Below are 26,253 nucleotides of genomic sequence, written 5' to 3'. Positions count from 1 at the left end.
CTTGCTGCGGTCAGATAACCTGTATCTCACCCGGATACAGCAATGCAATTTTCTAATTGGCTGATAGGTAGCTGTATGTTATTTTTTGATTGGCTGGTGGGTAGCTGTGTCTTATTTTTATTGGCTGGAGCGTGGCAAGCGCTTGTTGAGCTCTGCGGTACCCACAGCGTCTTGCAACACGTTGCACTACATATACAGCGATGTAACTTGGTGGGCCTTACCCTAATCATTTTTTTATGCGTGAGAAATACCAGATGTGGCGGATGAGAGTGTGAAAATGTTAAAATGCTGTGTCACACTCTCAAAGCGTGAGACTTGAGAGCCCTGAAATAGACATGCCAAAAGAGGTGAAACACAGTGTCAGCAGCAGCGCCCTGCTTCTCCATAATACATATGATGATGGCATTTTGGCACTAATATAACTCTCTATAAAGTATTGGCTATCATTGCTCGAAATCATATTTGGAGGTCAGGTCACATTCACCCTCTGTACTCTCATCATTTTGATAAAAAATAACTTGATGAGCCTCAGTTAATCTTACTTAAAGAAATGTTTATTATAACACAAATCTGATAAGAGAAGCTTCTGGCAAGCACGTGTGCATGGACAGAGACGTGCTAAAAACTTAACAACAGAATAATTATTTAGCCTTATATTGCTGTGACGTATCACTGCCATACCGCAGTGATACGTCACTCTGTCAGTGCTGTGAGAAAAAATACATACCGTCACAGCCCTACTCCTTATATGGAACTTGGTCTTCAGTTTGCAGATGGTACTAGGGCTCACTCCAAATAATGCCGCAACTTGATTGTGCGGAACACCAACTTAAAGTTGCCCTATCGCATGGGCCCTATCCAGATCAGTCAAAAGTGGAATGCCGATTCTTGGAGCAGACACCAACTGACACTGTAGCAGGGCCCATGTTCACAGGTACAAGAAGCTCAAAACAAGTGTCAATAGCAAAAGAATGGCAGAGAAGATTTGACAAATTTTTCATGGACCCAACCCACATACTCAGCTCTGCTGCTAATGCATGTTCCTTACGTGGCACCATTTAAAAGGGAAATAAACGGGCTTTCCAGCGGTATAAGATTTATTGCCAAGGAGCATTGTTACAACAAAGAAATAATCTACCAAACACAAATTTCCTTACTTTTTGTGCTTAGTTTTAGATGTTTGTAAAAATTCACTCATTGATATCACAGATGCATTTTTGCTACTTCCCTTTTTGCTAAAAACAGTCTATAAACTCAAACAAGATCAATATCATGTTAAATATTTCCCTTGATGAAAGCATCATATTGTTCCAGCAAGTGTTGGAAAAGACACACCCAGAATATACTGTACATGTAGATGTTCACATAGTGTGCTTAAGCCTTTTACGTGGTTGCATTAATTGTTGGGCAATTTTTTTTCTGTACTGACTTGTTTGTTGACTATTTTAGCACACAGAATATGTCAGAGCAATTTTGTATCTGCAAAATCACCTTGAAATATTTTCCCAGAAATGATCATTCTGAAAGCTGACCTGAACCAGCTGTAAAAGAAAGCATAAATAAATGGATTGAGCATTGAATTTGACAGTGTAAGCCAGTTAAGAGTTTCAAACAGCGGAAGTGGCACTGACACATTATCCAAAAGCTGAAAAGTAAAACAGAGAAAGAAAGGAGTCCAGCACATCAGAAAAACTCCCATAACTGTTGCAAGAGTTTTGGTGGCCTTTCTCTCATGTTTACCTACAGTTGCTCCACATTTTGTGCTCTGACATGTTGTGTTCCTGATGCTGCGTGCCTGTCTCTCTGCCACAAGGAAAATCTTCAGGTAGATACAGAGCATTATGATCACTGGGAGGTAAAATGAGAAAATGGGTCCCACAATTTGTGCAAGTAGAAGATCAATAAAACAATTATCGTCACATTTTTCATGGTTTAATCCTGGAATTAGAAAGCCAATGGCTACTAAAACAGACACACTCCAGCTGACCAGGATCATGACCACAACAACTTTAACATTTATCTTAGTTCTGTATGTCAGAGGCTGACACACTGCATAATATCTGTCTATGGAAATACAACATAAATTCAGAATGGAAGCTGTGCTCAGTGTTACATCAAAGCTATCTCTCACTTTGCAAAATAAATGTTCATAATGTAAACATGAGCTAAGAGAGAAGGCCATGCTGAGAGGAAAAACTACAAGACCAACAAGCAGGTCAGCTACAGCCAGAGAGAGGATGAGAGAGTTTGTAGGAGTGTGGAGCTGTTTGAAGTAAATGATAGAGATTATTACCAGAAGGTTTCCACATACTGTGACAACAGATAATGACCCAAGAAAAATAAATATTAAAACACATATTGTAGAAGGAGTGCTTGTCAGTCTGTAGGAGACATTATATATTTCATAACAGGGATGTATGTCATTCACATCAGTGCGGCTGACTTCTGGTGCCATGTTTCTTTATTCCTGCAAGAATTTCCATTAAGAATAAACAGCTTCCATTCAGAACTAACAACATTTTAAGTATGAAAGCTGTATGTTTATCTTAAAATGTGGTGACATTCATTGATGCAAAACTACAATAATAATCTCTGGAAAAAGATTTCTTCTTTGTCGTACCTTTTAAATGCTCAAGATAGTTTGCAGTATTGATGGGTGTTCTTCATTACAGTGCCACTGTGCACACTGTTTTTATCAACCCCTATCTCATTATCATAATGACTACACTCTATTATTGTCCAATCAGAAGTGGGACTTTGTAATGGTATTAGATACCAGACAAACATACAGAACTGTATATGAGAATTTTTTTTTTTTTTTTCAGTCCTTTATGAATTATTTTATGGAATGGAAAATCCAATTCACCTCTTGGTAGACTGGCTATGATATTTGTAAGAATAGGGCCACTCTGACAAGTTCATGTCAGGTTAGACCCAATGCAGTAATATCATGATGATGTCATGATGCAAAAGAAATTGCTATTTCACAGTAATAGCAGCTGCTAAAGTTGTAGTGACAAATGGTTTGTAGAACAAACTTAATTTCGGTGTAACAGTCTCTTGCAGAATCAAACCCAAAAAAGCCTTCTAGTAGTTGTTGTCAAGTGTTAAAACTACACAGCACTTAAACTACACTACACAGTACCTATTGTAAATAATTTAGAGCAAGACAGATAATTCAAACATACATAAAGAGAACTTCATGAACTAATCCCACAAGTTGGATTGCCAAGGCACACGGCTGCAATGATCTATTTGTTGGTGTTGATGTTCATGTTGGCAGTGAGAAAAATGTTTTGATTATAAAAAATTACATTCCTCAAGAGCATATTCCACTCTTCTCTCCACCTCCTCAGTTTCCCCATCACTGAATTGGGCTCGCAAGACCATTTTCAGATGAGGTTTCATGACTGTGCAAAGCAAACACACACACAGCCCAGCTCCTGTAAAGGAGGAAGAGGGCAAAGGACGAAGGATAAAGCACTTACACAAATGTAATCACTGTTAATCAGTGGCTTCACAGCGCTGTACCCCTTTATCACGTCATGCACTGTGTGATGGTCTTAAATAGTTCACATCACACTGTATGGTGGCTCTGATTAACATAAAACAAATAAACACATTTAATTCTCACTCCAAATTTCCACAGGAGATGAGAGGATTAGACACAATGGCACACTCTCAGCTGCAGGTCAGCCGAAGATGATGAATTCAAGGACCCCACTACAATTGGAAACTTTCCATGCTGGCAATGATTGTTCAATAAACCTCACCACAGCTCAGAACTTTCCAAGTCACTGGTGATGCATTCACAGACCTCACCACTGGCTTTAATATTTCCATGTCAGCCCCCCATCAGCCAGCCTTATGGAAGATCTGACAGTGGTGAAGGCCGAGGAAGGATGTCACAGTTTTTAAGCTGTTGCCCTGCTGCTGGCTAACACAAGTCTTTTTTTTTCCTTCACTGATATCAACACAAGCGATGAGATGAATTAAAGGTGCCAGGTCTCATTCATGAAATGTTAGTAAATCATGAACGGCGCAGAAAACTCAGATTTGATTGTAGGCCATGTGTATGTTCATAAATGTCATCCATCCATTCATCAAAAGACTAAGATGGCGCCCCCAGTGTGGACGCCTGTTACAGCAGCTCCTGCTCACCGCTGAGCTTTCTTCAATTTCTTTTTCATTTAACTTTCTTATTTGGAGTTTTTTTCAGTTAGCTAGCTAGCACTTATGTTTTGTTTTGTTATGGAGATTAAGACTGCTCTCTTTATAGCGGTCTTTCTCCTGTTTTTCCACGGACATAAAAAAGATGGCGCCGGTGTGTATGGCTGGCCGTCTGCTGCACCCACTTTGGCTGGTATTTTTGTTGTTTCTGATCCTTGGCACTGTACAGATCGAGTCTCTGCTGGTGTATGATCGCCAATCCCTCTTAGATCTGAGACATAATGTCAGAGATCTAAGTATATTTGATCACGGTGGACAGAAAACTCTGCCCCCGCTCCTGTCTGAAATCCCGACTCACCTTTACCGGGCCTCTCTCCGTCGCCACGGTAAACGCGGCGGTCGGCTGGTGAAGCTGAAGGTCTGCCTGGCACGATCTTCGTCCATTTCCCGGTCAGGACATGGATTATCCTTTCCCTTTGCTGTGCCCCGACGTTTCCTGGACCCGATCGACGCCTGCCTGGTACCTGTCACCGGTCTGGTTGAGGGATTCCGGCTCCGCCGCCCCTGCTCTCCCCGGCTCTCTCAGTGCGGGGTGAATCTCTGGAACCTGAAGGCGCTGCTCCGGGCTCCCCGATCCGCCGAAACATAGGCCCCGTCTCCTGCCAGGATTGGCCTGGTAAATGCCAGATCACTGGCAAACAAAACTTTTATCCTGAGGGATTTCTTCAGCTCCCGTGGCCTGGATTTTCTCTGTGTGACAGAGACTTGGATCGGTGCTGGTGAGTGCAGCGCTCTTGTCGAACTGTTACCGGCTGGTTGTTCTTATTTTAACTCCCCGCGGACGTCAGGCCGTGGAGGAGGAACGGCGACTGTTTATAAAAATGACTTTAAATGTAAGCAGTGCGCTGTGTCATCTTCTTTCTCCAGCTTCGAAGCGACTTTATTTGAGGTGGGTCGCTCTGACCCAGTGATGTGTGCTGTCATCTACCGGCCCCCCAAGTACAATGAGGACTTTGTGAAAGACTTTTCAGATTTTCTGGCTGAAATCATGCCAAACTACGATCGTGTCCTTTTTCTTGGGGATTTTAATATTCATATGTGCTGTCCTGATAAGCCGTTGGTGAAGGACTTTTTAAGCCTTATTGACTCTTTTAATTTGGTGCAGTGTGTGTCTCGTCCCACACACGAACATGGTCATACATTAGATCTCGTTCTTTCTCATGGTTTGTCTGTGTTTAACTTGGAGATCTGTGAAAATGTCATTTCTGATCATATGCCCGTATTGTTTGAAGTTGGTTTTTCTTGTACTGCAGTTAAATCTTGCGCTCCTGCTCAGCGCCGTCGGACTTTTAACCCTTCCACTGCTGGTCAGTTCTCTGCTGCTTTCGATCAGCTCTGTGCCTCCTCTGACTCAATGTCTGCTGACACGGAGGAGCTCAGCTCCTGGTTCCACTCCTCATGCCGAACCATTCTGGACTCTGTGGCTCCATTAAAAACAACGCAGCCTAAAGTGAAACCCGAGCCCTGGTTCAGTGACAGGACTCGTGCAGTTCGACGGGAGTGCCGCAAAGCTGAACGCAGGTGGAAGAAGGACAAGCTTCATGTTTCATTCCAAATCTTAAAGGACTGTTGGCACCGTTATCAGAACACTATTAAGGAAGTCAAAAGAGAATACTTGTCAAACCTCATTGTGTCAAATAGCCATAACCCTCGTGTGTTATTCAAAACCAGTCTGCACCCGCAGTCTGTCTGATTGGAAGCATCCCCTGAGCGATGCAATAACTTCCTGCACTTTTTCATAGACAAGGTTGTTAACACAAGGGCTCTCATTTCAGCGCCTGCCTCTGACCCCTCTGTCTCTGTCCCTTGCCAGGCTGTGTTTGATAAATTTGAGCTTGTGACCTTGTCACTTTTAGAAGATGTGGTTGGCCATATCAAGCCATCAGGTTCCCCTTGTGATGCTGTCCCTCCTCACTTTTTCAAAGAAATCTTCCCTAGTATAGGGCAGCTGGTCCTTGCCATCATTAACAGCAGTCTGTCTTCTGGTGTTGTCCCCATAAGCTTTTAGCCTTGCTGGTTCTGAGTCCCACTCTGCTCCTCTGTCATATGGGGTTCCACAGGACTCAATTTTAGGGCCCCTGCTTTTTTCATTGTATTTGCTTCCTCTGGGTTCCATTCTTAGAAAGCATGGCATCTCCTTCCATTGTTATGCTGATGATAGTCAGATTTATGTGCCGCTGAAGAAGAGAGATGCTTTCTCCGTACAACCGCTTCTGTCATGTCTTGATGACATTAAAGCCTGGATGGCCTTAAACCTTTTAAATTTCAATGAAAAGAAAACAGAGGTGATGGTGTTTGGTCCAAATAACTCTTGTGATACCCCCCCTGTTGATTTGGGCCCCTTGGCACTATATGTGAAGCCAACAGTTTCTAACTTGGGTTTTAAGATGGACAGTGGTTTTAAATTGGAGCGTCAAATTGGTGCAGTGGTTAAGTCCAGCTTCTTTCACCTTAGGCAGCTGGCAAAGGTTAAACCTTTTCTTGCACAACAGCACTTTGAAATAGTAATCCATGCCTTCATCATGTCCCGGCTGGATTACTGTAACGCACTTTATTTTGGAGTCAGCCAGTCTTCCCTCGCATGTCTCCAGTTGGTTCAGAACGCCACTGCTCGGCTCTTAACTGGAGCATGTAAGAGGGAACACATTACGCCCATTCTGGCCTCCCTCCACTGGCTGCCCGTGCACTTTAGAATTCATTTTAAGATTCTTTTATTTGTTTTTAAATCTTTAAATGGTCTCACCCCGCCTTACCTCTCTGAGCTGCTTCATTCCTACGCTCCTGCTTGGTGCCTCAGGTCAGCTGATCAGCTGCTCCTGGATGTACCGAGGTCTAAGCGGAAGCTCAGAGGGGATAGAGCCTTTTCTGTGGCGGCTCCCAAATTGTGGAATGATTTACCTGTCCACATTAGACTGGCCCCCTCACTGTCCGTTTTTAAAACCAGTCTTAAAACCCATTTTTACTCCTTGGCTTTTAATCCAGCGTGAGACTCTTCTTTTACTGTTTTATTGTTTTATTGTTTGTCTTATGTTTTTATTTTTGTACAGCACTTTGTTTCAGCTGTGGTTGTTTTTAAAGTGCTCTATAAATAAAGTTGAGTTGAGTAATAAATAAAGTTGAGGACATGATCGTGTGCGGGGACCCAGTGCCCAGCCGTGGCTCCACTGTTTACACCCGGGACCAGCTGTTAGCACTTCGTCACACCGCGGTGCGGCCGGAGGAGAGGCACGATATTTCCCGCGAGCTGCGGAGAAGGAGATGGGGATGTCAAGCCGGAGTGCAGCGCCGACACCAGAGGAGACTGTACAAACCTGTCCTCCCGTCCGTCGTCATGGGGAACTAAGATCACTCCCCAACAAGATGGACAAGCTGTCGGCGCTGACTCGCCATCAGAGGGAGTACCGGCAGAGCAGCATGCTGGTGTTTACAGAGACATGGCTGAACGCAGAAGTACCGGACACGATCGCCGCGCTGGATGGATTCCAGCTCATCAGACATGACAGGACAGTGGACAGTGGTAAGAGTAAAGGAGGAGGGCTGGCTGTGTTTGTGAATGATAGATGGTGTAACTCTGGGCATATCACTATCAAGGAACAGCATTGCTGCAGGGACATTGAGCTGCTGGCTGTTGGCATGAGACCATATTATCTACCCAGGGAGTTTTTTCATGTCATTATGGTAGCAGTGTATGTCCCCCCGTCTGCAAAGGCTGAGTCTGCTTGTGACATTCTCCACTCTGTTACAAGTAGGCTGCAAACACAGCAACCTCAGGCCCTCCTTCTAATCTCTGGGGAATTCAACCACGCTTGTCCATCCACCACCCTGCCCACCTTCACTAGTATGTTTCCTGCCACACCAGAGACAATATAACACTGGATTTATTTTATGCCAACACCAAGGAGGCATACCACTCATCCCCCCCTGCCCCCCCTGGGAAGAGCTGATCACAACCTGGTTCAACTTCTGCCTGTCTACAGACCTCTGGTGCAGAGGGAACCAGCAACCACCTGCACTGTGAAGAGGTGATCTGATGAGGCCGAGGAGGCCCAGAGGGACTGCTTCGAGGCCACTGTGTGGGAGGTACTCAGCGATTCCCATGGGGAGGACAGTGACAGTCTGATATCATGTATTACGGACTACATAAACTAAGCACTATACCCACCAGAACTGTACGCTGCTTCTCCAACACCAAACCCTGGATTACTCCAGATATAAAAGCTCTCCTGAAGGGAAGCGGAGAGTTTTTAACTCTGGAACCAAGGAGGAGCTGAAGGCCATGCAGAAGGAGCTACGGAGAAACATCAGTCGGGGAAAGGAAGGATATGAAAAGAAGATGGAGGAACAGCTGCAGCAGAGTGATGTCAGCGGAGTTTGGAGAGGTCTGACAACCATCTCAGGACACAAACAGCCAGATTCCCAGGCCAGAGGCGACCAGAGGTGGGTGAATGATCTAAATCTGTTCTTCAATAGATTTGATCAGTCTGCCCCTCCCCTGGCCCAGACATCACGGCTGCAACCCCCCTCATCCTCACCTTCACCTTACCCCCACCTATACTCCTGGCACACTGCTTCAACACCTCCCCCACCCCCGCTTCCCCGGACATCTCAGCACCCCCCACGCCTCCCCCCACCTCATCATCTCCACCCCCCAGCACACAGCCCCCCCTTCTCCAGCTTGTCCTTCACTACCTGTCAGGTGCGAGATCAGCTGAGGAGGATAAAGACGAGGAAGGCTGCGGGTCCAGACGGCATCAGCTCCAGGCTCCTGATGTCCTGCGCAGACCAACTGTGCAGTATAGTTTATATAGGCTTGGGAGAGTATCACAGCTGTGGAAGACATACTGCGTGGTACCTGTGCCCAAGACTCTGCACCCCAAGGACTTCAGCAGCTTCAGACCGGTGGCATTAACATCGCACCTCATGAAGACTCTGGAGCGCCTGGTCCTGTCTCGTCTCCTCCCCGCAGTAGGCCCTTCAATGGACCCGCTGCAGTTTGCTTACCAGCCTGGCATTGGGGTGGACGACGCCATCATCTTCCTCCTGCATAGAACTCTTTCTCACCTGGAGAAGCCTGGAAGCTCTGTGAGAATCATGTTCTTTGATTTCTCCAGCACTTTCAACACCATACAGCCTGCACTTCTGAGGGACAAACTGGAGCACATAGGGGTGGCTAATCACCTCACATCCTGGATCCTGGACTACCTCACTAACCGGCCACAGTATGTCAGGACCCAGGATTGTGTATCGGACTTGGCTGTCTGCAGTACGGGGGCCCCGCAGGGGGCGGTGCTGGCACCGTTCCTCTTCACCCTCTACACTTCCAACTTTTCATACGACACCCCCACCTGTCATCTGCAGAAGTTCTCTGACGAGTCTGCCATAGTTGGCCTCATCACAGATGGGAACGACAGGGAATACAGAGAACTGAACCAGGTCTTTGTTCACTGGTGCCTGAGGAACCACCTTCAGATCAATGCGGGGAAAACCAAAGAGCTGGTGGTGGATTTCCGCAGGCGCAGACTCCTCCCCCCAACACCGGTGGACATCCAGGGAAAGGACATTGAGATGGTGACATCTTACAAGTACCTGGGTGTTCATCTTAACAATAAACTGGACTGGACTGATCACATAACAGCACTATACAGGAAAGGCCAAAGCAGACTCTACCAGCTGAGGCGGCTCAGGTCTTTTGGAGTGCAGGGGGCGCTCCTGAAGACCTTCTTTGACACTATGGTGTGATGCCACCATCTTTTACGGAGTGGCATGCTATGGCAGGTTTTTCCTGCCTGCTGCTGTCAGGCTACATAACCAGCACTGCTCACAGTAAACTGCACCATGGACTCTTTATGGACACTATGGACACTTTATAAACACCGCAGCTGTTTGCTGTTTTTTGCACATACAATCACATGCACTAGATGTGCTCTCTTTAATCCACTGCTCATTTTTATTCACTGCTTATTATTATCCACTTCTCATTATTATTATTATTATTATTATTATTAATATTATTTATCGCCGTTTCTTGTATTTTTGTACTTTATTTTGCATGCCTAGTTTATAAGTTTTAAGTTTTATTAGTTTAAATTTTGAAATTTTTAATCTGACTCTTTCTCCTTGACTGCTGTGACACTGGAATTTCTCAGTTGTGGGATCAATAAAGGTGTATCTTATCTTATCTTATCTTATCCATCCATTTTCATCCGCTTATCCAGGGCCAGGTTGCAGAGGCAGCAGGCCAAGCGCAGCTCATCCTGAGGGACCCCAGGCCATTCCCAGGCCAATGATGTCTTTAATCTCTCCAGCGTGTTCTGGGTCTACCCTGGGGCCTCCTACCAGTGGGACATGCCCAGAACACTTCCAACAAGTGGCGCACAAGAGGCATCCTGATCCCAAACCATCTCAACTAACCCTTTTCATCGTGAAGGAACAGCGATTTTACTCTGAGCCCCATCCAGATGTCCGAGCTCCTTAACCTGTCTCTACGGCTGAGCCCAACCACCCCATGGAAGAAACTCTAAAGCTGTGTTCACTCCGGACCTGTTTTTTTCCACTGTCGCTCGGTTCGCCCCTTTGATATAGCTTCATCGCTCAGTTGCAATCACTCGTCAATGTGGCAGAAATCAACAGACTTGGGGGGGGGTTTCTTGACTGTCAGGACATGTCAGCTTCAAAAACACACAGAGACAATACAAATGTGATTAGTCCCCTAATTTAATTTTAACAATTTTTTCAATCTTCTCCAATTTCTCGTTTTATTTTATGGAAGTGATCAATGTAAGTGCACTTGTCCTAGAGCCACCACGATGGTTTTTATAATGCAGATAACTGACGTTTACTAAAATTGTGTCTTGTATGTTTTCTGAAGCCTTTAAGTTACAAAATGAAACACACTAGACTTCTGAGCATTTATACCTCCAACTGCTGAAAATTATACATTTTGATACGTAGGTAGGCTATACATATTGCAAAACTCTGTAAAAGTACACCAAAGCATACATTTTTGTTTCCAAATATTTTATTACACAAAAGACGAAGAGGCTTCTGCCTCCTCCACAGGGGACATGATAGCTTGGTTCCAGAGTTCCTGAAAGTGCTCCTTCCACCACTCAACAATATCCCCTGTTTGGGTCAGCAGTTCTCCTTCTTTGCTGAGCACAGCATGAGACAAGCCCTGCTTACCCTTCTTTCGGTCTCTAACAGTTTGCCAGAACTTCCTTGAGGCCAACTGAAAGTCCTTCTCCATAGCCTCCCCAAACTCCTCCCACAGGTTTCTGGGAGGTTTTTGCTTTGCCAACCATCACAGCTGAAGCCCTTCAGGCCAACCGATACCTGTCTGCTGCTTCAGGTGACCCCTAGGCCAACCAGACCCAAAAGGCCTCCTTCTTCAGCCTGGTGGCCTCCCTCACCGCTGATGTCCACCAGGTTGAAAGATGTATGTTTATCTTAAAATATGGTGACATTGTGACATTCATTGATGCAAAACTACAATAATAATCTCTGGAAAAAGATTTCTTCTTTGTCGTACCTTTTAAATGCTCAAGATAGTTCCCGCATCAGTATTGATGGGTGTTCTTCATTACAGTGCCACTGTGCACACTGTTTTTATCAACTCTTATCTCATTACCATAATGAATACACTATTATTGTCTAATTAGAAGTGGGAAATTTCACTGAAATGAAATGATGACATGATAATGATGATGATGATAATGATGATGATTATATTTCACCAGATTGCTGCTACAACAGGCACTGACAACCTTCTGATCACAGCTCCTAGCAGCCACCTCCACAACAGAGGCTTTAAAAATGGACCACTTGGATTCCACGTCCCCAACCTCCCCCACAATGCACGAGAAATTCTTCTGAAGGTGGGAGTTGAAGACCTCATGCACAAGGGCCTCAGCCAGATGTTTCCAGTTAATCCTTACTACATGTTTGGGTTTACAAGGTCTGTCCAGCAGCTTCCCTCTCCATCTGGTCCAACCCACCACCAAGTAGTGATCAGTTGACAGATCTGTACCAAGTACATTTATGAACCTCCCTGTGCTCAAACATGGTGTCTGTTATGGCCAATCCATGACATGCACAGAGGTCCAATAACAAAACACCACTTGGGTTCAGGTCAGGCAGGCCGTTCTTCCCAGTTACCCCCTCCAGGCTTTTCTGTCACTGCCCATGTTAGCATTGAAGTTCCGTAGAAGAATTATGAAGTCCCCAGCCAGCACCCCTTCCAGGACACCGCCCAGAGACTCCAAGAAAACAGGGTACTCTGCCCTGCTGTTCAGTGCATACACACAAACATCAATCAATCAATTAATTTTGTTTATCACAATTTGCCTCAGATGGCTTTACAGCATGCAACATCCCTCTGTCCTTTGGACCCTCACCGCGGATAAGGAAAAACTCCCCCCAAAAAAACCCTTTGACGGGGAGAAAAAATGGTAGAAACCTCAGTGTCAGCATGATGGCACTAGATGTGTTTAAATAATCCCAAAAGGTGCTAAACAGCCAAACACGAAAATAATAGATTCATTCATTCAGATTCATTCATTGTATTTATGTAATATTGACTTAAATGTCATTCCATATTGGAGGGATTCAGACTCAAAGAATCACAGAAATCGGCACTAAATCATTGATGAGAGGCAGAAAGGAGATATAAAGAAAGGAGTCTGACATAAAAGGAAAACTCCTAAAACAATAGCCAGAGTTTTGGTGGCATTTCTTTCCATCTTACTAACAGTTGCTCCAGACTTTGGCCTCTAGTTTCGCAGACCGGGCGCGGCGGAGGCACAGTGCACCTGCACTTCGCCAACTGGGTGTGGCCAGGCGGATTTTGCAAGTTTGGCACACCATGCGTGCTGGCACAGCTACTACTCTTTCCCACCTCCATCCCTCCTACCTGCGCAAGTCGGAAAGAGGGAGGAGAGAAGGCGTGGAGTGGGTTTTACACACATCACACCAATCAAATGAGCCCCTCTCCTCGCCCTTAAATGCGCCACGCAAAGGCGCAATGAGAGTTTACTCAATTCGCCATGGCAGAAGAGAGCAGCAGCGTCAGATGGCCAAACGTCTCCCAGGAGGAAACTGATGTTTTGGTCCGAATATACGGAACTGTGAGCAGACCTCCATGGGCTGATGATGCAAAGGTAGCCTGGGAGGAGATCACCACAATCGTAAATCAATGTTGTGTTTCTCTTGTGGGCGTGCGCGCACTCTCTCTCTTTCTCTCTCGCAGTCTCACTCTGTTTCTTTTCTTTTGACTTTTCTAAGATGACAGATGCTGAATATATACTCCCTATCTGATGCTGTGGCTGTTTGTGGTTGGCTGAGAGGGATGTGAACTCATTAGTTTGCAGCTGTGTTAATCAAATCAGGTTGGGTTTCCATTACACGTGCCAAACGGTGCCAATCCCCTTTGATCTGACATCAGATGTGACGGGACAGTCGGTATAGAGATACATTTATGTGCTGATTGCAGATAGTTGCATTGAATAGTGTTTTTTTGGGTATTTATTGCATTGTTAATGTGCCTGACATTCTGGAAACCTGCCTGTGAGGTTTTGGTGACGTGTGCGCACTGTCCGCCGATCAGCCAAACTTCGGCTTACACCGGCTGCGCTGACAGTAGACCTGGTTTCAGCTGGCGAGCTTTTAGCGCACCTTCGGCGAAGCCTTTTGGCCTGAAACTGTCACTGCGTCAAGCTGGATCTGTCAACACCTCCCCCTGCTGTGCCGCCACACCCATCTTAGCGCACCTCGGCCTGCCAAACTACCAAACTGAGCGCGCCTCGGGTTGCGCTGCTCGAAACTAGCTCTGCGCGGGGTTCACCATCCTGCGCTGCGCCGGGAAACTAGAGCCCTTTGTGAGGTAGATACAGAGCATTATGATCACTGGGAGATAAAATGATAAAATGGGACCAACAGTGGTTTTTATATCAACTTTAATTCAATGATTTTCATTACATTTTTAATTGTTTAATCCAGCAATTATGACACTAATTCCAGTTAGAGCAGAAACCCCCCAGCTCACCAGGATCATGACCACAATTACACGATGGTTTATTCTGATGTTATATGTCAGAGGCTGACACACTGCATAATATCTGTCAACAGAAATACAACATAGGTTCAGAATAGAGGTTGTGCTCAGTGATATATCAAAACTGCCTCAGACTTCGCAAAATAAACCCTCATGATACAAACACGAGCTAACTGAGAAGGCCAAGCTAAAAGAAAAAACTATGATCCCAACAAGCAGGTCAGCCACAGCCAGAGAAAGAATAAGGTAATTTGTAGGAGTGTGGAGCTGTTGGAAATAAAGGACAGCGATGATAACGTGGCAGGATGGTCTCCTGTCCATCCCTTCCCCCTCCCTCTTGCTTGATCCACATCAGGTGCACTCAAAAAAAACAGATTGGGTGTCTGCTAAATTAATCTAAGTGTAACATGTTGCTTCTACCATATATAGTCATGTTTTGTGGTTGAACATCATTAAGTAATGTTATTTTAGCATGATGTGCAATAACTTAACATTTACTAAATTCAGTTATGCTGGCAGAACCTAATGCTTTTTGGGTAAGATATCAAATGGCGTGTACAACTCCAAAACAGAAGGTGGCAGTAGTGTGCGAGCAGGGAGTGCATTTACAAACTTTACTTCCGGAAGTTGCAGAAGAAGGCAGAGCGGCGCCACACACGACAGAGACGGGAGGGCGGAAAAGTTGGAGAAGGCGGTAAGGTATATCATTTACCATCTATTGACTTAAAAAATAAACCACTGTAACGTTACAGAAGTGTCACATAACTTTTTATTGTCCGCTCTATGATTTTGAATGATTAATTTCGTCACTGAATGTTTTCGTAGTGCGATATATTCCACGTGTGCTTAGCTCGTATTAGCACACACACGCGCACACACACACACACACACACACACAGACACACAACTTTTGTCGGTAACACGGTTGACAAAATGATGAAGTAGATGTTTGTTTTAATTGTTTCATTGTTTGTTTTGTTTTCATCTAAAAACAACAGTTAGAGCTTAAGCATGCCAATTAATGAATTTAGCACAATCTATGAGTATATACTATAGAAACATAGAATTTCAAGCGAAACAACACTGTGTTTTTTTCCCTTCATTATCTGAAATGTACCCCTAATTATAGAATCACTCTAATATGTTGTCATCTAACAATTTAACTTACTTTGCCACGAAACTCTGAAACAACCTCACTCTGTATTTTAAAGTCAGGAATATGATTTAATTTATTGACGTCTTTTTTTTTGTTTTCAATGAGATATTATTGGGTTTATTTAAATACATTTTGACTGGTAGTCATAATTTTCCATCCACTGTGTAGCTTAATCTATAATTTAACTTTAAACTTTAATTTAATTTGAATATAGGAATTAAAAAGAGCATGTGTCCACACTCAAATTAATTAGAGTATTATTTATTTGGAAAAATTCCACTCTAAGGTATGTTTGGAGCAGATAAAGATGTGCGATTCATTTGTGATTAATCATGATTAACCATAGTTAGTATAGTGTTTGTATGTGTATTTAATAGGGCTGTCAAACTATTAGATTTTTGTAACTTATTAATAGCAATATTACTCTGTGATTAATCATGATTAGTCATGATCAAAATACTAAAATTACTATTATTTTGATGTTCTCCTTTTCTTTTAGCATGCTGTGACTGCAAGGGTAGAGGCTGGGTGTCCTAGTGTTTGCAAGACTTGAGATTTGTGGCAGAGTTAGTTAAATGGCCAGATGACATACACACAGCTTTCTTTTTAGCATTTTTGTAATATGTGTGATAGTATACACAGCAGATGAAAAATCCAGTGTCCTCCATGTTCGTGTTAACAGTTTGAAAATAGTACACTCTCTCTGATTACTCTCTCTCTTTTTATCAGAGAAATTTAAGACCAAGTTTCCTCTGTCATCAAGCAAAACTTGTTTCATCAACTGAGTGACTGCAGTATAGGGTCATCTACCAATGTATGTATTAACTATCAACGTTGAACATTTGAAAGAAAGTGAATCAGGGTATCTTTGATTTTTATCCTTTTTTATTTATGGCAAAAAAAATTAGATTGCGTGTAATGGTTCACTTTGCAATTCTATAATAGTGCAACAAAATTTTCAAGAAGTGTTCGTTTACATAGCAACTAGTGAGTGGTCAGACACAAACACACATCTTCCCTATAAATTCTCCTTCCTGTCTCTCATTTCTCACTCACTTTCCTCTCTCTCTCTCTCTATGTATGTGTGTTACTCTCTTTCTGTGTGTCTCTGTCCTACATTTGATCAATCTCTGGTCTAAATTACACAATACATTTTTTTAATAAATACATTTTCTCAACTCATTTTAGTGAGTGAGAGAAATAAATCTCTTACAAATATTAATACATGTACAAACATAGACATAAACTAACAGTAATTATTCATTTTCTGAGTTTCCAGACCCATTTTCTTTTACAAAAGAAAATGCAATTATAGGTCACACATTATGTTAATTAAATAAAATTAATTTTAAAAAAAAAATAATAAATCCATTGTTTAATCTCTATGATATTTATGTTTTTATTTACTTTTACTTACGTTCAATCAATATTAGTGTTTTAAAATGACAGTCTGTTTTTATGTTCCAATGATCCCAATTGTTGCAGAAATGTGGAGAAGCCTTTTGTTCCTTGTTAATCTATTTCTGTGTTAACAGTGCTTCAAATCGTTGCCTTGTTTGAATTTCAAGGACATGTGAATGAGTATTTCAGACTGTTTTTCCATACAAAAGCAAAGATGACAATAGGTAAATCTGTTTCATCTGATTTTGAATTTAAAATGAGACTGAAGTAGAGGGCTCTGTAGTATACAGATACATTTTGAGAATTTTATTATTCATTTATTTTTATTTCAAATTCATGGATGCACAAGAATGCACTTTTATTTTTATTGTATTTAATTTTTTTGTAAAGCCATATGTTTTTCTATGTTTGCCTCTTCATGGGCAATAAAGTTCAATCTCAAGAAATCCTGTTTGCTTTTAGGTGTTTTTTTTCCTAACTTGATATCAACTGTCATAAACTAGGATGACAAATGTTTACATTGTTTAAAACAAATATTGATGTCAGAATTGACTTTTTTTGAATTATTACTATTGATTTTCATGACTGAAAGGACTCTCAACTAAAGTATTTGTGATTGTCAAACATACATATGTCTTGTCTGATCAGCACAATTAATTAGTTGTGTTGTTAATAAATTAGTTGTGTTCTATCATTTTAAAATATAGTTGTACCTACCCCATTAAATTGGGTCACCCACACTTAAATCAAACATGGGTAAACATGTTGAACTAACCTTTAAAAGTTATGTTGGATTTACCCCTTGTAATTAAGTAACAGTAACGCTGACACATTATGTTTATTCGGCATGTTTACATTAATTTCACTCAACAAAACTGTCTCTTGCTAAATGAGCGTATTATAATTGGGTGGAAATACTTTCCATAAATTTTGTATGTTCACCCAACAAATGATTATTATGTTGGACTTACCCCTTGTAATTGAGTTATAGTAACACCAACTCCTTATGTTGAACCAGCATATTTACATTTATGTCACTCAATAAAACAATTTCTTGCTAAATTAGCATATTATGATTGGGTGGAAATACTTTCCATAATTTTTTTATGTTCACCCAACAAATTATTTTTTTGAGTGTGTGGGTCCGCGGTGCTGATTGCAGGATGGAGCTGCCAGCATTATAGCTGTTCAGGTGTCTCTTTGTTCAGTTTGCTCTCATCTCCCTCGGGGCTGGCGTCCATGTGTGGCATGGCGCTTTGTGTGGTCTGAACCGTGTGACGGTTGACGTGGCTGATGTGCCGGATCTTCTCCACCTCTCCGAAATTGTAAGTCTGTCTCACCTGGTAGTGTTGGGGTATCATACGGTCTCTGGGCATGACACCTGCTCTTCATTGTGCCTTGCAGTGTGTTGGCCTGCTGGCTGTGGCTGTGTGAGACCAGAGTTGTCCGCGCTGTTGGCCTGTGCTGTTTGGTCCACTCTCCTCAGGTATGTCGGCTCACTTAATCAGCAGCTGTAATTCAGCTCTCCAGCTGGCCACTAACTTTACTTTTCCTGGTCTCTCAGCAGCGTTTAACTGCGGCCCGCTGTTCTCCCTCTCCTCTCTGTTGGAGGCTGTGCTGATGCTCTGTGGTAGGTGGTTCATGTATTCTCAACATGTGTGTAATATTTATTGTTTTTGTGCGCGCTTTGCAGGCACGTTGGGGCCTGGCTGTGCGCTGCGGTGCTCCATTCACCGGGACTCTACTGCTGTCTTGTCTGTGTCTGGTGAAGTAAAGTTTGCTCACATCTGGTCGTGGCTGTGAAATCGCCACGGGTCTCTGTTTTACTCCCCTCTTCAGTGACGCGCTATAATTTGCTGGTTCCCAATGTCACTGTATGCTCGAACACGTGATCCATCATCTGTGCCAATCATATGTAGTCGGCGGTTCTGATTAATTTCTTTTTTTATTATTTTGATTGGGTTTGTACGTTGTATTCTTTTGTATGTATTCTTTTCTTTGAGTGTATTACTAAATGATTTGCTTTGCTTTCTTGTGTTTGCTTGTTTTCCTTGTGTTTAAATATTTTGCTTTGATTGCTTTGTTTCTTTTTTTTGGGTCCACCACTCATGTGACAAAGTACTTGTGGTTGAAGAGTATCTGCGGTTACAATGTTGCAGCATAGGCAGAGCTATTGACTGAATTGTTTAATTGTCTTTAAAATAACTGAGTATAAATAAAAATATATTTTTTATATCTTAAATCTGCGTCTGTTGTCTGGGTGCATTCGGACCTGCGTCCTTAACTAATTTCCTGGGGGCGAAATTCCCCCAGGTGGCGTTATCGGCACGATTAAAATTATCCTAAGCCCAATTAATCCATTTCCACTCTCCACTCTCATGCCACAATAACAAGAAGGTTTCCAAATTGTTATAACAGACAATAACATAAGGAAAATATATAATAAAACACAGTTGAGCAGTTGTCAAGGGAGCAAATAAGATCCTGAGTGACCCTTCTCATGCTCTCTTTCAGGAGTATGAGCTGTTGCCGTCAGGGAGGCGCTACAGACCCAGCAGGTGTAGGAGCAACCAGTTCAAATTGTCCTTTATTCCCACTTCCATTCTATTATTAAACAAACAAACAAACACCTCTCGTGGCAGAGCCCCTCCCTCCCCCAACTAGGGTAGTGGGGAGGCTTACTGCTGCGGATCTGGTAAATGGTCTGGTTATTGTTGTTCTTATCTAGTATTGTTCTTATCTGCACTTTGGTCCTGCAACTGATTTAATATAATTTTAACTGGTATACTGGTGTTTTTATTTGACCTCTGTATTTATCTGTTTTATATGCATTCACTTGCACTTTGAGATAGGCCAGTGCTATACCTGTAGTTCCCTTGTTTGTAACCTTACAAACATGGGAAATGGTTGCACTACTCTTGCAACAGTAGTCTGCAACTGTAACACACTCAGCGCACTATGTTGGCAACTTGTCTATGTTGATGTTGATTGTATGTATGTATGTGAATATTGCAGCTGTTTGCACTGTACTGCCCAAGAGGAATTTCCCTTGCGGGACAACAAAGTTTATCTTATCTTATCTTATCTTATGGAAGGGGTCTTTGTCAGTATGTAATTGAAATTATCCATTTCATAGTAGGGTTGAATGGCAGTCTCAGCATGTTCACAATGCTTTCAACCTTTGTTCAAAATCTTTGGGGAGTTTAGAAAATATATATTTTTGGAAAGTTCAGAGCGTGACAAACCCCACAACCAACGTTTCCCTTTTTTTCCCGGAGCCTCTGTGGCAGCCATCTTGGACTTTCAAAATAGTGACCAGTGCTGTGTTTGCAGCTGACTAACAACAGCAAAGATTACCTGAGTGGCCATTGTTAACCACTAGTTGGCATACCTAGCTAATGTTAAACACGATAAGTTAACAGTTAGCAGTTGTCAGTTGCTTGACAGCTAAAAGATAGGCACAGATGGACAGCATCATTCAGACTCTTTTTCTATTTGTCTGACAGAGCAGAAAACTCTTGCAAGAGGGAAAGGAAGAGGTGTGTGCTTAAGGGTAAATAAGGACTAGTGTGACAATATGAATGTGCTGTCCTGTTTCTGCTTGCAACCATGCGGCTGTCTTGTTGAGGTTGATATATGCAAACATAATTCAACACATCCCCCAGTGATGCAGCGGAGCCAAACAGAGGATAGAACACCTTCCAGGACACCTCTCAGCGATGTCATCGGTGAATTCTCAGCGATGTCATCGGTGAATTCTGAGTCTGTGGTGGATTTAATTTGTAAAACAACAGTAGCTTGGTCATAATCTGTACTCACATTCACTTTTCATTGGAATGAATAGACTCAGGGTTGCCACTAGTCTCATTAAAGGGCAGGGCAGCAGCAAAACTCATATGACAGATACAGAGGGGAAAGTCTGATGTGAGCCAACTGGATTGCTCAATGGTCTCTGCTCTCTCTCTTCTCTCAAACACACAAACACACCTTTGTTTTGTCTCTGTTCTTAACCTGTGTCTTGCACCCTCACTGGTTGTAGCTCACTGACACAGTCCCAAACAGGTCCAGGTATTCAGCATGCTAGATATCTGAGGTGTGTCTGAATGGCATTGGCGACATCTCACCTCACATCTTTGAACAGTTAGCATTCAAGCACCAATTTTGTGAGTGCAGAGCCAACACTGATTTGCATCTTATCTAGGGGCCTTTGTTGGGGATCTCCAAAAACTATTTGCATTGAAGTTCTGAGGATGCTTTCAGATAATTTTACACAAGAGAGGAAAAACAGAAATGCTTGACTAGGTTTGTGTGTTTCCTGTTACTCAAAAGAAACATTTCAGAGCTGAGATAACACCTTTTAGAGTAAAAAAAAGCTACCACCTATAGAGGATGTGCTGAAACAGCTTATTGATAGGGGAGCTACATGTGCAAGCTCGAGTTTGAGGCCAGGCAAGCATTCGACAGCAAGTACCTTTGAATCCTCTGCAGAATGGCTAAATGGATGATAAAGGCTAGTTGAGACCCACAACTACCGATGTACTACAAGCTCCTCAGGCCATCATCAAAATGATGAGATGTCAAGGAGATTGTTCAACACAAAGACGTCCCTGTAGGTCAAGAAATTTACAATGCACTGACCTTTGCTTTTGCAGTAAACAATGTAAGAATGACCAGGACTCAAGATCTAAAAGCCAGGATGAAGATGACACTGATGCTGAAGATGAAGAACGACTTTTTGAATTCACAGATGATCACTTGAAATTAGAATTATCACCTTGTGCTTGTATTCCTCTGTGCCCATGTCAAGTTTTTTTGCAGTTTCCATCTATGTCTGTGAAAACAGGGATGCTACACACACACACAAGATCTATACAATCAGCACAGTTTCAAGAGTCACCAATTCAGTGTCTGACCAAATGTCTCCCCTTCTGTTCTTGAAATATGACATTAAAACATGATGATGTTACAGTGAAGTTGACCTTTGACTTTTTGGATATCATCATTTTATCCTATTAGACATTTGTTCAAAATGTTAGCACATGAATTCTTGAGTCACAGCCAAAAACATGTTTTATGAGGTCAATTCAATTAATTCATATCCAAGTGATTGTTTTTAGTTTATGTGTGTATCTGAGTAAATAAAATGTACATTAAGCAACAAAGGTGTTTTGAACATTCACCATTTTTAAAATCCACAATCCACCATAGTGAGTTTGAAAAAAAATGGAAACATTAGTTTTCATATTCTTCATGTTCTGGCAAAATCCAAAAATGTACAGTTTAAAGACTCCCCAAGAATTGTGAGCGAAAATACAAAAGGAACTGGACCCTCAAGATTGTCCATGCAGAAGTCCTTATGGTTGTTCATGGTCGTATGTCTCACTGTGAGGACCTTTATACTTTACATCTACCACATCACAATGATAGCATCTCTTTGCATGAGATTTCAAAGTTCAACAGGCGAACAAAGCACACAATGCACCGTGTGTGTGTGTGTGTGAGTGTGTGTGGCAACTTGAATTAGACAAGTTTTCATCAGCTTAGGCTGGGGAAAAAAAGTGTATTGGGTAGGCAGGTACAGATAATTTTCAGTCACCAGAAGAAAATGTCGGCTGTGGATGGAATTGGTGCAACAACTTGGCGAGATAGCTGTCAAGCTGCAAACCACGGCAGACCACTTTGTGAGACCAACAAACAACATTTGGTGTTTTTTAATGACCAATGGCCGCTCGTCAAGCAGCCTTTGTCCCGTTGAATGTAAATGTTTCTTAGTGACCTGTCACAGCTTTTCCAGCAACCTATTGCCTTTTCCAGCAGCTTTTGTGCTGTGTCACGTGGATGTTTTTAATGACCCATCACCACTTTTCCAACAACTTTTATGCCATTAAACATGGATGTTTTTAGCAACCCATCTCAGCTTTTCCAGCAGCTTTCTTGCCATTGAAAATAGACCCTGTGTGTTTTTTAGGTGACCTGTCGCGACTTTTTCAGCAGCATACCTTATACTTTATCTACCCCTTGCTGTTCTGCCACTGGATTTTGTGCCATTGAAAATAAATGTTTCTTAGTGACCTGTCACAACTTTTTGAGCAGCTTATGTGCTGCTGAATGTGGGTGCTTTTAGTGACCCACCCCAATTTTTCCAACAGCTTTTGTGCCATGAGATGTGGATGTTTTTTTATCTTCCTATTGCTGCTTTTCCAGCGTTTTTTGTGCCAATGGATGTAGATGTTTCTAAGCAACCTGTAGTACAGTATGTGGTATACTGCTGGTAATATCCAATTGCACACTTGTAGCTATTTTGCACATTTTTACAACCTCTACCTTTCTTCTGATTGTGTTGTGTATATAGTTTGATCTTTTTACTCCTGCAATTTGATATTCTTTATATTATTTTATTGCTGTATATTTCTTGTATATTTAAAATTTAGTACCACTCTTTTTGTATATATTTATATATTCTAATGTCAACATACTGTTTGATTGCTTGCTGCTGTAACATAAGAATTTCCCAGTTTGGGATCAATAAAGTACTATCTTATCTTATCATATTTAGTATTTAGTATTTTCAGCAGCTTTTATGCTGTTGACATAGGAATTTGACATAGGACCTACATGTTTTTTAGGGGACCTGTCGCTGCTTTTCTGGCAGCTTCTAAACCTTTAAACGTAGATAACGTTTATCTACCTGTTGCTGTTCTTCCACTGGATTTTGTGCACTTGAACATAGATGTTTCTTAGTGACCTGCAACGGCTTTTCCAGTGACTCATATGCTGTTGAATATGGGTGTTTTTAGTGACTCATCAACGCTTTTCCAGCACCTTTTATACCATCAAACAGAGAGGATTTTTAGAAGCCTGTTGCTGTTATTCCACTTGCTTTTGCGCTGTTAGTTATATATGTTTGTAATCTACCCCTTAACCCTTCTAGCGGTTTTTGTGCCATTCAACATAGATGTTTCTTAACAACCTATCACCACTTGTCCATCAGCTTTTGTGCCATTAAACATAGGCTCTATGGCCTCTAGTTTCGCAGACTGGGCGAGGCAGAGGCGCAGCGCACCTGCGCTTCGCCAACTGGGTGTGGCCAGGCAGATTTTGTAAGTTTGGCACACCGTGCGCGCTGACACAGCTACTACTCTTTCCCACCTCAGTCCCTCCTACCTGCGCAAGTCGGAAAGAGGGAGGAGAGAAGGTGTGGAGTGGGTTTTACACACATCACACCAATCAAATGAGCCCCTCTCCTCGCCCTTAAATGCGCCGCGCAAAGGCGTAATGAGAGTTTACTCAATTCGCCATGGCAGAAGAGAGCAGCAGTGTCAGATGGCCAAACGTCTCCCAGGAGGAAACTGATTTTTTGGTCCGGGAGGTCCAAGCTCGCAGTGTCCGAATATATGGAACTGCGAGCAGACCTCCACGGGCTGATGATGCATAGCCTGTAAAATGAACTTGTCTTTCCCAATTGAATTGTGATCATTTTGACATGTAAATCACAAAATCAAAGATGTGAAAATGTTTGATAAACTTTATTTTGACACAAACACAACAATAACCAGCTTCTGTGAACTAAAAACGTAAACTTATAGCCCTACAAGTGCAAATGTAGGCTATATTTAAAAAAAAAAGCTTTTAGAACATAAAACTGAAGATCATCTTGTCAGGAGGAGGAGGAGGAGGAGGATGAGCTGGGGGCACAGCCAGGGGCAGCAGGGGGCAGCTCTGCAGCCCGCGTGCAGCCAGACCAGACGGGCCCGGGTGTTGACAGCGTTTCTCTCATGTGCGCGCACTATCTCTTTCTCTCTCGCAGTCTCACTCTGTTTCTTTTCTTTTGGCTTTTCTAAGATGACAGATGCTGAATATATACTCCCTATCTGATGCTGTGGCTGTTTGTGGTTGGCTGAGAGGGATGTGAACTCATTAGTTTGCAGGCTGTGTTAATCAAATCAGGTTGGGTTTCCATTACGCGTGCCAAACGGTGCCAATCCCCTTTGATCTGGCATCAGATGTGACGGGACAGTCGATGTAGAGATACATTTATGTGCTGATTGCAGATAGTTGCATTGAATAGTGGTTTATTGCATTGTTAATGTGCCTGATATTCTGGAAACCTGCCTGTGAGGTTTTGGTGACATGTGCGCACTGTCCGCCGGTCAGCCAAACTTCCACTTAAACCGGCTGCGCTCCGCCTGCGCTGACAGTAGACCTGGTTTCAGCTGGCGAGCTTTTAGCGCCGCTTCGGTGAAGCCTTTTGGCACGAAACTGTCACTGCGTCAAGCTGGATCGCCACACCCGCCACACCCATCTCAACTACCAAACTGAGCGCATCTCGGGTTGCGCTGCTCGAAACTAGCTCTGCACAGGGTTCGCCACCCTGTGCTGCGCCGGGAAACTAGAGGCCTCTATGTTTTTAGGGGACCTGTCACTGTTTTTTCAGTGGCTTATACAGGGTATTATAAGGGGCATTTGCAGGCTATGCTAGTTATTGTGCCCCCCTTCCACTCACCCACAAGCAGGCCAAGCTTTTGTGCCAAACTTTGTATTTTAAGAATTACTTTAAATTTATCATATTGAATGTGAAATCATCTTTGGTAAATGAAATAAGAACTTAAAAAAAATAAAAATGAAATTTGTTGGTTATATTTACGTCCTCTCTGGAGACATATGCTCATTGGAAAGCCCAGTCAGTGAGCAAGACGGCGCTACCATTTTTCACAGTGAAAGCAAGCTATTATCAGACTGAAATAAGACCAAGAACTTTGATTGGATATAAGAAAGTGGCTACACGGTGCTGCCTCTTCAAGGCCCCCTCAAGCTCCATCTACAGAAGAGGGAGCAAATGCGCCTGGCCCCAGCACTGCTGCATCTGAAGAGCAAAAACCAGAGCCTCCTTGTGTGAGCAGCCAGATTGCACTTGCTAGCCTAAGTGCTACCTGTGAAAGAGCACCCGTGGATGACCTTGGGACCAACCAGCCCAAACAAATTGTCGTACAACAGTACCCAGCCAGCATTTTCAGCGGAAAGAAGTGTTCATTTGTCCCTGTTTGGTATCACAACTGAGACTGGCTTGAATACAGCATCATAGCCAATACAGCATTATGTTTTTGTTGTCATTAGCAAACAATGAGTATAGTTTCTGGAGTGAACTTGTTTTGGTGGAACATTTCCGCATGGAGAGGCAGGCAATGCCATTAAAATGCCTCAGCAAAAGAATACACCACAAATATAAGTGTGTGATTTGTCAAAATCTAGTGATAAAAAGACAAACAATATGATAATTGGTGCCCTTGAGGTGAAGCATGACTTCACTTTAGCTCTGGGGGAACTCGACATGTTCTCATCCCAATTCACACATATTGCCACTTTGTCAGTGGTCTTTCACGTCCACATACTACGTGCCACGTCCTCCTGTATCTGCTGT

At 42.8% G+C, this 26,253-nt stretch overlaps 1 protein-coding gene and 1 pseudogene across 1 annotated transcript; both read right to left on the bottom strand.

Annotated features, from left to right (window-relative positions):
• Positions 1 to 1,462: 1,462 nt before the first annotated feature.
• LOC144466501 (trace amine-associated receptor 1-like) lies at positions 1,463 to 2,455 on the bottom strand. Its single transcript, XM_078173564.1, has one exon. The coding sequence runs from the start codon at positions 2,453 to 2,455 to the stop codon at positions 1,463 to 1,465; it is 993 nt and encodes a 330-aa protein (XP_078029690.1).
• Positions 2,456 to 12,863: 10,408 nt separating this feature from the next.
• On the bottom strand, positions 12,864 to 20,204 carry LOC144466482 (trace amine-associated receptor 1-like; annotated as a pseudogene).
• Between the last annotated feature and the right edge of the window lie 6,049 nt (positions 20,205 to 26,253).

Source organism: Epinephelus lanceolatus, chromosome 13 (assembly GCF_041903045.1).
Source record: "Epinephelus lanceolatus isolate andai-2023 chromosome 13, ASM4190304v1, whole genome shotgun sequence".
NCBI lineage: Eukaryota > Metazoa > Chordata > Actinopteri > Perciformes > Serranidae > Epinephelus > Epinephelus lanceolatus.
Note: the sequence above shows the minus strand (reverse complement) of the source record. Positions and strands in the feature narration are given on the sequence as shown.

Coding starts and splice junctions, on each gene's coding strand:
- LOC144466501 (XM_078173564.1), bottom strand. CDS start 2,455: ATGGCACCAGAAGTCAGCCGCACTGATGTGAATGACATACATCCCTGT.